Below are 13517 nucleotides of genomic sequence, written 5' to 3'. Positions count from 1 at the left end.
TAAAGATAAAAAATTTGAAATTCAAGGAGTTTAAGTATTATACTGTACAAACAGACAGAATTCTTCCTAGCTCTGAGAAGCTTCCCATCGAATTCACTAACAGTATCTTGAACCTCAGTCTTGTAGTTCTAGATAAGTGGCTTTGGTTTGTGTCATCTGCTTTACTTCTCTGTGCTTTTTATCCCTAAAATGTGGACTGTAAAATGATAATTGTAGTATCTTCTTAACAGAGGTAGTTATGAAAAAATGAGAGTTAGTATTTGTAAAGCTTTTAGAGCAGTGCCTGCCACAGAAAAAGCTATAATTAGTTATTAGTGACATTAGTAAGAACATGACAGAAATTTGAGGAATTTACCATTGTATTTTTGTAATAATCTTCACAATAATAACATTTTTATAAAAAAACTTGATGAAATTGCATTTTTCTTTCAGAGACTAGAGTTGTGTTCCTCTTGGGCAAATACTTAACCCCTTTGTGGAAGATCCAAAACAGATGAGCACTCCTCCCTGACGTCCAAAAAAGAATTTCTCTGTAGGCTTTTGCATTATGAAATTTTAGTTTTATTAAGACATTACAAGAAATTTTAGGTGAAGGGGAAATAATGGGGAAAATGAAAGGGCTTCCAGTATACCCATGGATCCAGAACACAAGAAATTCTTTAACTTGTATAATCTTTCATCATATTTCTCTCTATTTTGTGCATTGTGTGTTTTATGGATATAAAAGTACTCACCATCTTCCTCTCCAGCTCATGCTTTAAAGCAAGTCAGTGTAATCAACTCCAGAACTATACTGAAAGACCAAACCCTGGAGCAAAATGATAGGTGAGTACTGGGATAATAGGAGGCCTAGCATTAATTTCACTTCTTAGCATTTAAAATGCATCCTATAAAAAGGATCTGTACATTATAATGGGTATAAAATACACTTAGTGGTTTCCAGATTTTAAACTATAAAGTTAGACAGTTTTATCTAAGTTTTTAAGTGAGATATGTGACTTAGTTTGGGAAAAATAGTAACTCAGGGATTTGTAGCCAAATTCTAGTAGAAGAAATCTACTCTGATTTGTGTGTATGTGTGTGTGCACTAAAAATATCTCCAAAAAGAATCTGTTTAGAAAAACAAGAGGAAGGGAGAGAGGGAGGGAGGGGAGGAGGGAGGGAGAGAATGGTAAGAGAAAGTGAAAGAGAAATAAAAGTAATGAAGCTTTGACCCTGATTGGATTCTGTTGTGTTATATTTCTTTTCTAGTTTTGTAAGTGACTAAAATGAGCAGTGATTGAAGCAAGTTAACCTAATCAGTTCTTTGCCCTATTATTCCCACACAACAGTTGCAAACAGGAGATTGAAAGAAAAAAGGAAATAGTAGCAGGAAGTGATTTAAAAAGTAAGTGGCTGGAATTATAGGGAGCAGCCGGCCACTGGTCAAAGTTGTTAAAATGCTGTAAGGGAAGCAAGCATTTCAGGATCCAGCAGCTCAGAATTTTGTAGTTTTGACCTTGAATAAAAAGAATGGACCTTGAATTTACTTTTTTCTGAAAGAATTGGCTATTTCTATGGATGTGTGGGTGATGTGGGTGTTGTGGGCCGCAGCTTTGTGTGCATATCAAATTTAGCCAGGTTTGAAGAGGTAAACTAAATTATTCCTCTTTGATCATAAAGACCTTGGGCTGCTTCGCTTCTTTATTGTCTCTGTGTTGTCATCTAGTCTCATGGCTTTAATTACCTTCTATACAGTAATGCCCCCAGGTTTATATTCCCAGACCAACCTGTCCCCTGAACCCCGGAGTTGGACCTTTCTCCTTAAAGTCTAAGTGATACCTCTAATTTATATGATCAAAACAGAACCCTTGATTTTCCCACACCACATACAATACTTCCCCTCATGCAGTCTTCTCAGCTAACAGCAACACAGTTCTTTGACCTGTCTCTTACTCCACATCCAATTCATCATCAAATCCCATTGGCTCTATCTTCAGATATCCAATAATCCAGAATTCAAACAATACCCATCACATTCACAGCTACCCTTTGTCCAAATCACTATCATTTCCCACCTGAATTATTCTAATTGTTTTCTTCCAGGTCTTACCATCCTTGCCTTGTACAGTCTGTTTGTAACATAGCATCCAGAGTGGTTTGCTTTACAAATAAGAGTCAAATCATGTCACTTTTTCTGCCCCAAATCTCCAAAAGATTCACATCTCAGAGTAAAATCCGAAGTCCTTACAATGACCTGTAAAGCCTTGGAGGTCATGAACCTGTTTACCTTTTTGATCTCAGAGCCTCCTGAGGCCCATCTTACTGCTCTGCTCCAGCAACACTGACTCTGCTCTTCATGGAAAACCAGACATGCTCCCACCCCAGGGCCTTTGTACTTTCTGATCCCACTGCTGGGGGTATATTTCTCTCAAATATCCATATGGCTTGCTCACCCACCCTCTGTAGCTCTTCCCTCAAATGTCATCTCATCAATGAAGATTTATTTTGCCACCCTATTTTATATCACAATACTTTCTACCCCTCCATGTTTTTTTCCCCATAATTTTTTATTGATTATCAGCATACTGGAAAATTTACTTGTTTACTTTTATTTTGTCTTTCTCTTACCTCTAGGTTATAAACTTTATAAGAGCAGGAATTTTTGTCAATTTGTTCACTATTGTACTGCCATCTAAATAACATGCTTCAACTAAACACTGAATAATAATGACATGTGAGCTGGTGTTCCAGAAATATTTTAAAGGGATGAATAACAAACTAGAGACTGAAAGAACACTCAAGGAACTTTTAATCCACCACTTATTTTATTTTTCTCTTACCATTATAACAATACATTTCATTTAAATTTGTCAGTTTTTAAGGATCTCCAAGAAAATCAAATCCAAAAACATTGAAGCAGACTTTGAAATTTGTGTGCTGTGGGATCTACACATCTCTAAATCATAAAGAGAGTTTTCAGCTGTGTATTGTCTCACTGTGCATTCAATAAGTAGCTTGCTTAAAAGCGTAAAACTTAAAAATCATTAAGTATTGTTGTAAACATAATCATACCCTTCCCTCAATAGTAAATCACTTTTTTCTTATTTATAAAAATCACTGTTAGTCATATCTAAATTAAACCTCTTAAAGTTTCTGTGAACTGCTTTTACAAAATTTCTTCTTGAAAAAAGAACCCCAGTCCCCATTTGATTACAGATTTGATTACAGAACCGGTTTCTAAACATTCCTCAGGTTGTGGAGGCTCGTACTGGAGCCAGCATTCTGCAACTTACTATTGCAGTGAGGAGTGCATCCGAAAGATGGCCTCAGTTCTGATATGGCATGTTCTGCTCAACAGAACCCAGCATCAAACTTACTATTTGATGACTGTGACAAAAATGTTATTGGAGGTCTATGAATTTCCCCTATGCTGATCTTTTCTTGTTTTTAGTCATGGTAATCAATTTTTTTTTAATCTTATGTTTGAGAAATCCGAGATCTACTTTCATTTTTCCAAAATATGTTCATATCTGCCTACTTTCATGTATTTTCTGGTTTATCACTCTTTATACGATTTTCTAGTCTAGCTTTCATTTTTTATCTCCTTTACTATTTGGTAAGATAATATTACATGGAGAAATTTTTCCTGATTTTAAATCTAATTTTTCTATTTTTTTAATTACCCAGTTATTTCCAATTTGTGCAGAATCAAGATAGACTAGATATTGGAAGATACAAGTAGGCAGGAACTTTACATCAGTTAGAGACTCTTTACAGAGATAGAGAAACAATCTTCCTCATGGAAGGGGCAACTGACTTAGCTACCCAGAAGAAGGGAGGTGGAAAGGAAAGGAATTGGACTGAATCGTGTCTGAGAGTCCCTCCCTTTGAAATTTAAGAATTAAAATTACTTTATAATATTAGTTTGACTTTTTAATAGGGACCAAAATAACTTGAACTGTTTCAACATTTTCTTTTTCTTTGTTTGGTTTAGATTTATATCGCAAATATTATTTTATTTCCTTAAACATTTATTACTATTCCCTGAATAAAATAAACTGGAAATACTATTTTAGTATCTAGACTGCCCCCTTCTGGCTTTCATGTCAGACTCTATTAAATCACTACAGTCCTCCCACACATACTCTACACTTTGCAACTGTGAGCTTGGTTCAGGGATAATTGTTTCAGTATGTTAATTTTATATATCTTATACAAAAATATGCAGAAGGGAATTGTGCCAACTTTCCCTAGGGCTTCTGAAGGACAGAACAAGATATTTTTAAAACTTCTCTCCCAGTATAAAATAATTTGCTCTTTAAAAATTCGAATAAAACCTGTTATTCACAACAGTATGTCCAGGACCAAATGCAGTATTTTTGTAGAAAAAGAATGAATAACACTGTGGTTTGGGAAAGCAACACCCTCCTGTATAGTGTCCAGTAAATTATTGGTCTTCGTTAGTTGTGTTTCATTAGGATGCTTCAATTCCCTCTTAACAGTTGGGTTTCATAGCATTTTATATCCAGCTACATTGAGAATTAATTTTTTGGCTTGACACCAATGCTAAATTTGCTTATCCAAACAGAAGCCAGGCCAAGGGCTTGAAGGATGATGACAGTGATTAACCCAAATCATATACCAGGAGTTATTCCAATGAAAGTGTCTGTTAAATAGTGTATCTCTTCCTGATGGTGAAGCTGATCCTGCAAAGGGCACGTGCTGCAACCTCCCACAGAATGGTTCTTGACACTAATGCCAGATACGGGAAGGGAAGAACCATTGAACTGATCATATAGACTTTGCTTATTCTGATAAGTAAAATGGGAAACATGGAAAAGTGGGGATATGTACTGCAGTCCAGAATTTCCAGAGGTCAGTTTGATGTTAGATATATCAAATATCAATATCAAAATACTTAGAATTCATCATACCTTATGTTTCTATTTCCATATAAGGGACCATGAAAGATGTGAAAAAAATGATCATTACAGCAGTAATTAAAGTAGGAAAAAACTGCAACCACTATAACTTTGGGTTTTGTTAAATAAATTTTAATATAGTAAAATAATAAAATATTATGTTGCGTATGATAAAATATAATACTGTTATAGAATAATATTTGAGGTTCATTATATATTGAGTTACAAAGACTGTGTGTAATTTTTTGGTAATTTTTTTTAATTAAAGATCAGTTACAGAGCAACATTTGAATTATGATACCACACATACAGGGAGAAAAGGCTTTAACAAAAGACTAAAGACAGAGCATGAAGTGTCTCTGGAGTGTAGAATTATGAATCAGTTTTTCTTCTGCTTCTCTTCCTCCTCTGTTTTCTCTCTACCTCTCCCTCCTTTGTCCTTACTGTTCTTCATGCTGTTCAGTATTTTCTGAATATTTCTTCAATAATACAAGTTCAGAGTTATTGACAAATGTCTGGTGATTGGTTGGAAATATGCCAAGATTGAGGCAGAGGAAATGTTGTGGCCCCAGAAAGCTTTGGAGAAGGTAGGGAAATAGCTGCTTCAGTTCAGGGCATGCTTGAGACAAACAGGCAGAGATGAAGTAGATGGCAGGTAGGTATCTTACTGTGCGGCTCTGGAGCTCAGGGAAGAGATAGGGACTAGAGAAATCAGTCTGAGAGTCACCCATGAAGAAGAAGGGTATTGAAACTGTGGGAGTGGATTGTGGGAGTGTGGAGCATACAAAGGAAATAATGACTGGAATGGAGCCTGAGGACACATAAGCATTAAAGGGAAGACAGTGAAACTAATAGAGGCTCAGAGAGGTGGGAGAAAACACAAATGCACAATGGTAGGGAAGTAAAAAGAAAGGTCCCTGGAACAAGGGAGTGGTCAGTGATGTTAAATGCCATGGAGAGTTCAAGTGAAATAACTTTCAAAGTATCCCATGGAATCAGCAGTAAGTGTTTTACTTATTTCATCAAGGCGTTGTTGATGGAAATGATTTCAGTCAGGTGCCAGAAAGTTTGAGAAGCAGGTGATTTGGCAGAAGGATGCTTGGTTAGAGAAGGCAAGCAAGAAGTAGGATGGTAACTGAGCACAGAACTGAGAGCAGAATTGTTTTTGTGGTGATGGCATTGGTTTTAAGATGAGACAACTGTGTAGTTCTCTATGGGCTGACAGGAAGGAGTCACTAGAAGGGAAGAAAGTGAAGATTAGAAAAGAGAGGGAACAATTTGGGGTTTCCCAGATTTGCCTTAAGATAAGAATCCCTTGGATCATTTGTTTAAAAGACAGATTTCTAGAGGAGAAATCTTGTAATCTGCCATTTTAATAAGCACTGTCAAGTGACTTATTGACAAAAAATTGTAGAAACACTAGAGTTAATAAATGTGTTTTGATAAAATGGGGCAGAACAGAATTCAGATCATAAGGTTGTCCTTAGATCCGAGGAGAGAATCAGAAAATGTTGGTGGAGATGCAGATAAATGTAGATAAGCCGTGACTGACTTCCCTGTCTGCATTGACTTTCTCCATCATGTAGGGGCCCCTTCTGGGAAAGATGCAAGAATTTCTAGACACTATTGAAAGCGCAGGTGGGAGGAAGATACTAATTTATGGTAGAGCCAATTTGCAGGGCTTTATGATCTTTTGCAGCAGCACTCCACAGGTGGGGAGCAAGTGTGACAAAGACTGACTTGTGAGTTTTAACAATGGAAGTTTAATGTAAGGAACGCAGGGCCAAGAGTTCGAATATTACCGCAGTTTGGATGAAAATGTAACCATGGAGTAAATGCTGGATAATGAAGGGAATAGAGAGAGGGTCTGGGACTGAGAGGACCTGAATGTGGGACAGTCAGTGCTAAAGCCAGGAATATTCTAAGTAACCCAGGATCATTGATCATACGAGAAAGGAAGGATGATAGAAAGTTGGATTTGGGAACTGGGAGTTTAGATGGAATAAAAGCCAAATGTAGTGAGAGTAATTCAGATGTACAGTTTAGAAATAGAAGTTATGTTACAGCCAGAGACTGAAATAGTTCAACTTTTCAAAGCTAAATTAGTTCCAGGTAACAAGATTCATGGTTTAAGGTCATGAAAGTTGATGGCCAATGTAGAGTGCAGATAGAAGACTCTGAAAGTATGGTCATGAAGTTGAGAAGAGATTGAGTTTAATACTATTGTCCTTGTAAGTTTTCACATCACCCAGGGTGGTTGCAGAACAAAGTGGGACGAATTAGCCTCATGCTAGTCTTCTAATGGGACAGGAGGCAAGTAGGTGAGGAGGCAAAGATTATGGTACAGCCAGATGGCATTAACTCAAACCATCTAGGGATCTGGCTCCAGTCTGAAGGATAATTATCTAGAAGCAGCAGTGAAAAATCAGACAAAGTATGTGGGGCCCTAAAAATGTAGGGTATGGCAGAGTAAACAATCTCCCTTCCAGAACAGTAAAGGAACAATGTTCTTATCAGGGCAAGTCAGGTTGCTGTTAATAAAGTAGAAGAATATTCAACAAAGTGGTTGAGAGAGTATAACTTAAAAAAAAGTGTTTGTAGATCTTAAACCTAAAAAATGTACATCATCTTGCTTTATCAGGCCTTTATTGAATCAAGGAAAACAGTTCTCAGTGAAAAAAGAAACAGTTCCTGTTGGAGGGGTAAGTACCAGAATAACTAATGTTATTTGTTATTAACCACTGAAATATAGAAGATTACACTGCATTGTTAATAAATATTATATATTTTTCATTGAATTTGAGAGGTTTGCTATATAAAGTTTGAAGAAACTACATTAAATGGAGCTGTTGGACATTACAGTGGTGGATTGGATGTTATCTAGCTATGTATAAACTTGTTTACTAATGATAGTAATTAACATTATTTGAGCATTTATTTTTTGGTACTCAGGACTGCACAGGTACTTCGCTTGTACTTATAGGGTGGCTACTGTTATTATTCCAGTTTACAGATGAGTCGTCTGAGGGTTAGAAGAGTTAGTAAACTGACCAAGATCACAAAGCTTAGGACATGTCAGAGTAGGATGTAAATCAAGCTCATGTGACTTTTAAGTGCAGTAACATTTTTAAAATCAATTTTGCCTTTAGGTGAAGTTCTCGGTCATTCTGAAGTACCTCCGAGCCTTCGGCTGGCTCTGGGTGTGGCTGAATGTGGCCACTTACCTAGGGCAGAATTTGGTGGGCATCGGGCAGCATCTGTGGCTGAGTGACTGGGCTAAAGAAGCAAAGCACATGAGTGATTTTGCAGAATGGAAGCAAAGAAGAAGCAATAGACTTAACATCTATGGATTATTGGGATTAATGCAAGGTTAAAAAAAAAAGTCCAGCTGTTTTTCTTTTCTCTTTCTAACCTAATTGATTCAGATGCAAGCATAGGGCATCATTTTACTTTAAAAAAAAAATCTGTATCATAATTTTCAAATACTTTGGGACAATTCAAGTGCATATATTTTTAATTTGCCATATTTGAGAAAGTAAACAAAAACTTGAATGTGTCCGCTACATGGACCACACTAAATAATTTGTCTTATTTAATCTTGAAAGTAACTATTTAGAAAGGTTTTATTATCCCCATTTTACAGCTGAGGAAACTGAAGCTCCGTGTGTTAAATCATTCAGGACTCAAAAGGCTCATTCTCTGTGTGAGGCTTGTGACTGATGTTATGATCAATGAGGTTGTTAAAAACTGAATTGTAGGTAAAGTTTAAAACTATATGAGAAGCAATAATTGTATAGAAGTAGTAAAAGAAAACACTGTGAGGATTTAGAGCAGGGGAAAACCATGTTTGGTTGAGAGATGAAGGTAATCTACAAGGAATAGTTGGCATTTGAGATGACACTAAAAAGATGGATTGAATTTTGTCAGATGGAGATCACATGGGAGAGAAGGTGAGATGTAGAGAAAGATGTGAGTAAAGACAGGGATGGGGAAGATGAGGGGGAGTGGGCAAAGTGAGGGTGCCAGTTTGAGTAATCTCCAGGTTATTGATATGGCAGTAGGGGAACTAGAGGTGGGAGGTAGTTTGGAGATGTGCTGGAGATGATAGCTGGAATGGCAAGTGGAAAACTTTGAGAATTTGAGGGAAAATATGTGACACAATTGAAGTTATTTGTCAGACTAAAAATAAATTCGCAGTGATTAAAAAGATGGATTTATTTTTACTGGCAGGACTAAAACTAGAGGTCAGGGAGAAGTTGAGATTAGTAGAGAAGGAATAATCAAGTATCTTCAGGAGTCTAAATGGGAGATAATTCAATACAGAAAGATCTCTGGCTGATTTATCTCATGTCACCCAGAGCATCTAGTCCAGTGCTAACCAAGAGGTAGGGAACATAGGAGGACTGAATAAATAAGGTATGAATGGAGGAAGAGTCAGAGAGCTGCAGTGGACTGAAGAAAAGGGATGGATAGGAAAGGCACTGCAGTGAAAGCATTTATAAGAACTGCTGATCTGAGGGTAAGAAGATAAGAGCATCACTCATGATTTTGAGGTTTGAGTAATTGGGAAAACAGTGAAGACAAAAATAAGGAAACCAAAGGCAGGGGAAGGCTTAGTTGGTAGAGCAGAGAAAGGATGAATTCAATTTGGGGCACATTTAATAGGAAATGTGAATGCCTTTTTTCTACTTTTTTTTTCACTGTTTTCCTCCCAGTAGGCAGAGGAGATACATACTGTCCTTCAAAGAAGCTAGGAAATACGAGAGTAAGAAGAAAGATACTCAAAATTATAGTACCCAAGAGTATGGAACATTTAAAGGGAAGCTTTATAAAATAGAGACAGTTTTTTGGGTGTGTTTATAAAAAGAAAGGAAGACAATGTGAAGGAGAATGATGAATTCAAATAAGAAAATAATGGAGTCATCTATGTGGAAATCATGTTATCTAAGGACATGTGTAAGGGAAAACAGAGATATAAATTTTGGTAACAGAAAATGAAGATAAAATTTAAAAATACATAACCTAGTTAGGGCCTTCCTTCTCTTTTCTCCTCTCCCATCTTTTTTTTATTGTGTGACCATACTACTGTTATAAGTAGTGTCTCCATCAGAAAGTAAGCAAATATTGTGAGAGAAATTTATGTGTGTTTGGTCATATTGTTAACAACATTCACTGGGGAAAGAGATGTTATGTTAATAACTAAAATGAGATGTAAGGACTTAGAATGCGTTTGCTTTTGAATCAGTGAGTCAGCTTATTGGCCTTGTGGTTTGCAACTCAATGAGGAAAAAGTAGATTACAGGGATCTAGAACGCTGAGCACAAAAGAAGCATCGATGTATACATCTCTGTATCCGTGTCTATTCACATGTACACATGAGGCTTAAATTCTGACCAATCCAGTGAGCTCATGTTGCAGTTTTAAGGGAGATCCAATATTCTTTGAATATTTTAAGTAAACAAATACCTTTCCTATACTAGACAAGGTATGCAAGTTTAGTATTCAAAATCTTACCTGTGTGAAGACTTACCTTTAATTAACTATTAATAGGTATAGAAGTATTTTGTAATGAAGGTAATAGATTATGTACAGTTTAATCAAATTTTTTTTCCAGTTGACCTTTTGTTTGCAGTGGTCTGCAATCTTAGGATAGAAATCTTCTCTTTTTTCACATTTAAAAATTTTCACATTAAAAAATTATTTTTTCTTGACTTATTAGTAAATACAATTTAAATTATTAATAAATAAGGTGAGCCTAAGAAATGAAAATCTATAATTTCTGGTTTTTTCAGTAGTCCACGGCTACATTTTGTGGAACCTGGTACAATCCAGAGCAGGCTGTATTCACTGACATCAAAGCTCACATTTTTTTATTCAAGCTTTAAAGCATAAACAATATTTTCACATGTTAATACCAGAGGCTTGCTATGAATAATATAGAAGGCTAACATTCAAACAAAACTGAAGTATTGAAGCAGAAAACATTGCATCTATATTTTATAACAGTAATAAAGACCTTGCCTTATCTTCTGAAAAAGAAATAGCCCTGAACTTTTTTTTTTTTTTTTTGCTGATTCCCAGGTATTTGCTTTAGAGTGTCTAGGACATTCTGAACATCCCTAATCTATTGTGTTTTCTGCCTCACCATTAGCTTCCTTTTCCAACCCAATGTGTAAAATACAGGTGCCTTATTTTCAAAGTGCGAGAATGCATGGCTACTTCCAGTTTAAGACAAGTGAGGGAGTCATTTCCTTTGCCTGCCTCACAAAATTACACCAGAATGGCAGTGAATAAATATAAAAGTAAAGGATTCAGGAGATTTCAGAGTGATTCCTTTCTACATAAGCGATTATACTGATAACCATGAGTAGAAGAACCTGTAATCAGGAACAGACACTAGGTGAAGCTGTGAAAGAACAGGAAGAGGTTCAGTCTAGCCCCGGGGAAGCAGGTACAGAGAGGGGGACTGAGTTGTGTGGAAGTAATCAAAGTAATTCACTAGAGCATGTCCTGCTGGCCCATCACCTCTCCTACAATACCCACCACCACCCTCTCGATGTCTATAGCAACTGGCAGAGAAGCAATATGATGGAAACTAGAAATCTGCTGTCTGAAGAGGAAATTAGGGTTATCAATGCGTGTGACATATGTAGAAGAAAGCCTCCCTCTGTGGCTTTTGGAGAAGCTCCAGCCTACATGTCTGTCTGGATCCCCATATGAGACTTCCAGTGTTGCACTTACCCACTTAAGTGGAACTTCCATTCAGAGGAGAGAAATGTTGGGAGAAGTTAATGTATGCAGTGGCTGAAGAAAGCCATATCAATTACCTCTGTTAATTAACTATATCATTATCTCACATATTTAAACTGATAATGGTGGATGGTACACATCTTAATCAAGCCAACAGTACAACAGTATAAATAAGAGCCAACAAATATGGCAGAGGAGCCCAGAAGCAAAACAGTCATATTTTGAATAGAAGAGAAGCTTAAAAATATATCTTCAGATATTCCATATATTGTATCCACAAAGCAAGTGCAGATTGTGTTGAAGTAAGTTCAAGAAAGTTCTTGAAAAAATTAAAGAATTTAAGAAGATTGTGCAAATGTGAGAAGACAAAGTGGGAAAATTATCCCAGATAATTGTACAACATCAAAAATGTAGATAGCAAACGATAAATAAAAAAATCAGAAGAATAATCCAGGACGTTCAACATCCACATAATAAGACGTACAGAAAATGCAGATGAAAATTATCAAATACATAATATTTAACAGCATTTTCTGTAACTGAACGTACAAAAGCCTGTTCCCACAACCCTTCTAGTTTAGAGCAGAAAGACAGAGGGTTCCAAGAGTATTTTGTGTTGCAGGAGGAGGGGGCTAAATAGGATGAAAGAAATAATAGAATATCTGATGAGCTTGAATATATTCAGAAGAGATTTGCTGACTGTTGAATTGTTTGTGAATAGATTAGTCCTTGTTGGATAGAAAACTAAGCATATGGAAAAATTGCAGTACAAACATTATAAATTTTATGTTCTTCATGAATATTGTGTGTTTAGTAGTAATGTAAACACTGAATATTTGAGGAAAAAAGGGCAACTTTTTTTGGGAAGGTCTAGAGGAAGAAAGTATGGGGAATGAGGTAAGAAAATAATAGAAAATATTTAAGAATAAGAAATTATTAAACAGCATTATGTGGTGTTATTTAAAATGTAAAGGAACTAGCTAAAAGAATTTAAGGTCATCAAGAGCAACCATTTTTGTTCTGTTTTGTTTTAAACACACCTGCAAAGGAACAAGAATCACGTTGGCAACACAATTTTATTAACAGTTCTGTATAGTAGAGACTAATGGAGCAGTTGTGTATCCCTTAAGACTCAAGAACAAATGGCTTAAATAACATCAAAATGTATTGATGCCCAAATGGAAAAGTCCAGACACAGATCTTTAAACACACTTGATCTGGGGACTCAACTGAAGTGTCCACTACTCTTTATTTATCAGTTCTACTGGTTTTACTCATTGGCTTAATTCTCAGGCTTCACATGGTGATGGCAATGTTCTCTTTCAAAGAACTTCCTTCCATAGGAATCCATGAAATTACTCTTTAAACAATTTGAGTAACATATCCATCCTTCAACTAATCATTGTAACCAAGCATTTCTTCTTCTAGCCGTAAAAGTTCCCCAATTTGGAGACTCTTTGTCCTTTCGTTTCTTCTTACACACCTGGATAGTTCTTTTCTGAGCTTGACTCTTTCTTGTCAGGTTTTGTCAGACACAGCTAACTAGTCAGTAGATACTAAGAACTGTTTTTCAACCTCTTCCAGTAAAGCTACATGTTTATTATTTATATTTTGACTTTTTAGTTTTTTCAAGAACAATGCGCCTACCAAGAATGAATCTCAGCAGCTAAACAGGCCAAAAAAAAATGTATTCTTTACTCATATCACCTGTCCATTGTAGGTCAGGAAAGGGTCTCTTCTGATTCTAGAGGCTCAGGGTGAAGAAGCACTCCAACCACCATCTTAAATGTTGGCAGGCACTGTGCAAAGGGAATGGGAGCTTTAGCAAGTCTAACATCGACAGCTAAAAGCTGTATGTTGCTT

General features: G+C 36.3%; 1 protein-coding gene across 3 annotated transcripts in view; it reads left to right on the top strand.

Annotated features, from left to right (window-relative positions):
* LOC102517628 (multidrug resistance-associated protein 1) overlaps window positions 1-13517 on the top strand; it is a 77228-nt gene that overhangs the window by 43925 nt on the left and 19786 nt on the right. For all 3 annotated transcript variants that reach the window (XM_032477363.1, XM_032477362.1, XM_014558555.2), the window contains exons 16-18: window positions 750-825; window positions 7546-7606; window positions 8054-8273. In XM_032477363.1, coding sequence (XP_032333254.1) covers window positions 750-825; window positions 7546-7606; window positions 8054-8273 — 357 coding nt within the window. The remainder of the gene's footprint in view (window positions 1-749; window positions 826-7545; window positions 7607-8053; window positions 8274-13517) is intronic.

The sequence above is a fragment of the Camelus ferus genome, chromosome 1 (assembly GCF_009834535.1).
Source record: "Camelus ferus isolate YT-003-E chromosome 1, BCGSAC_Cfer_1.0, whole genome shotgun sequence".
NCBI lineage: Eukaryota > Metazoa > Chordata > Mammalia > Artiodactyla > Camelidae > Camelus > Camelus ferus.
The sequence above is the reverse complement of the archived record's forward strand: the minus strand, read 5'-3'. Positions and strand labels throughout refer to the sequence as shown.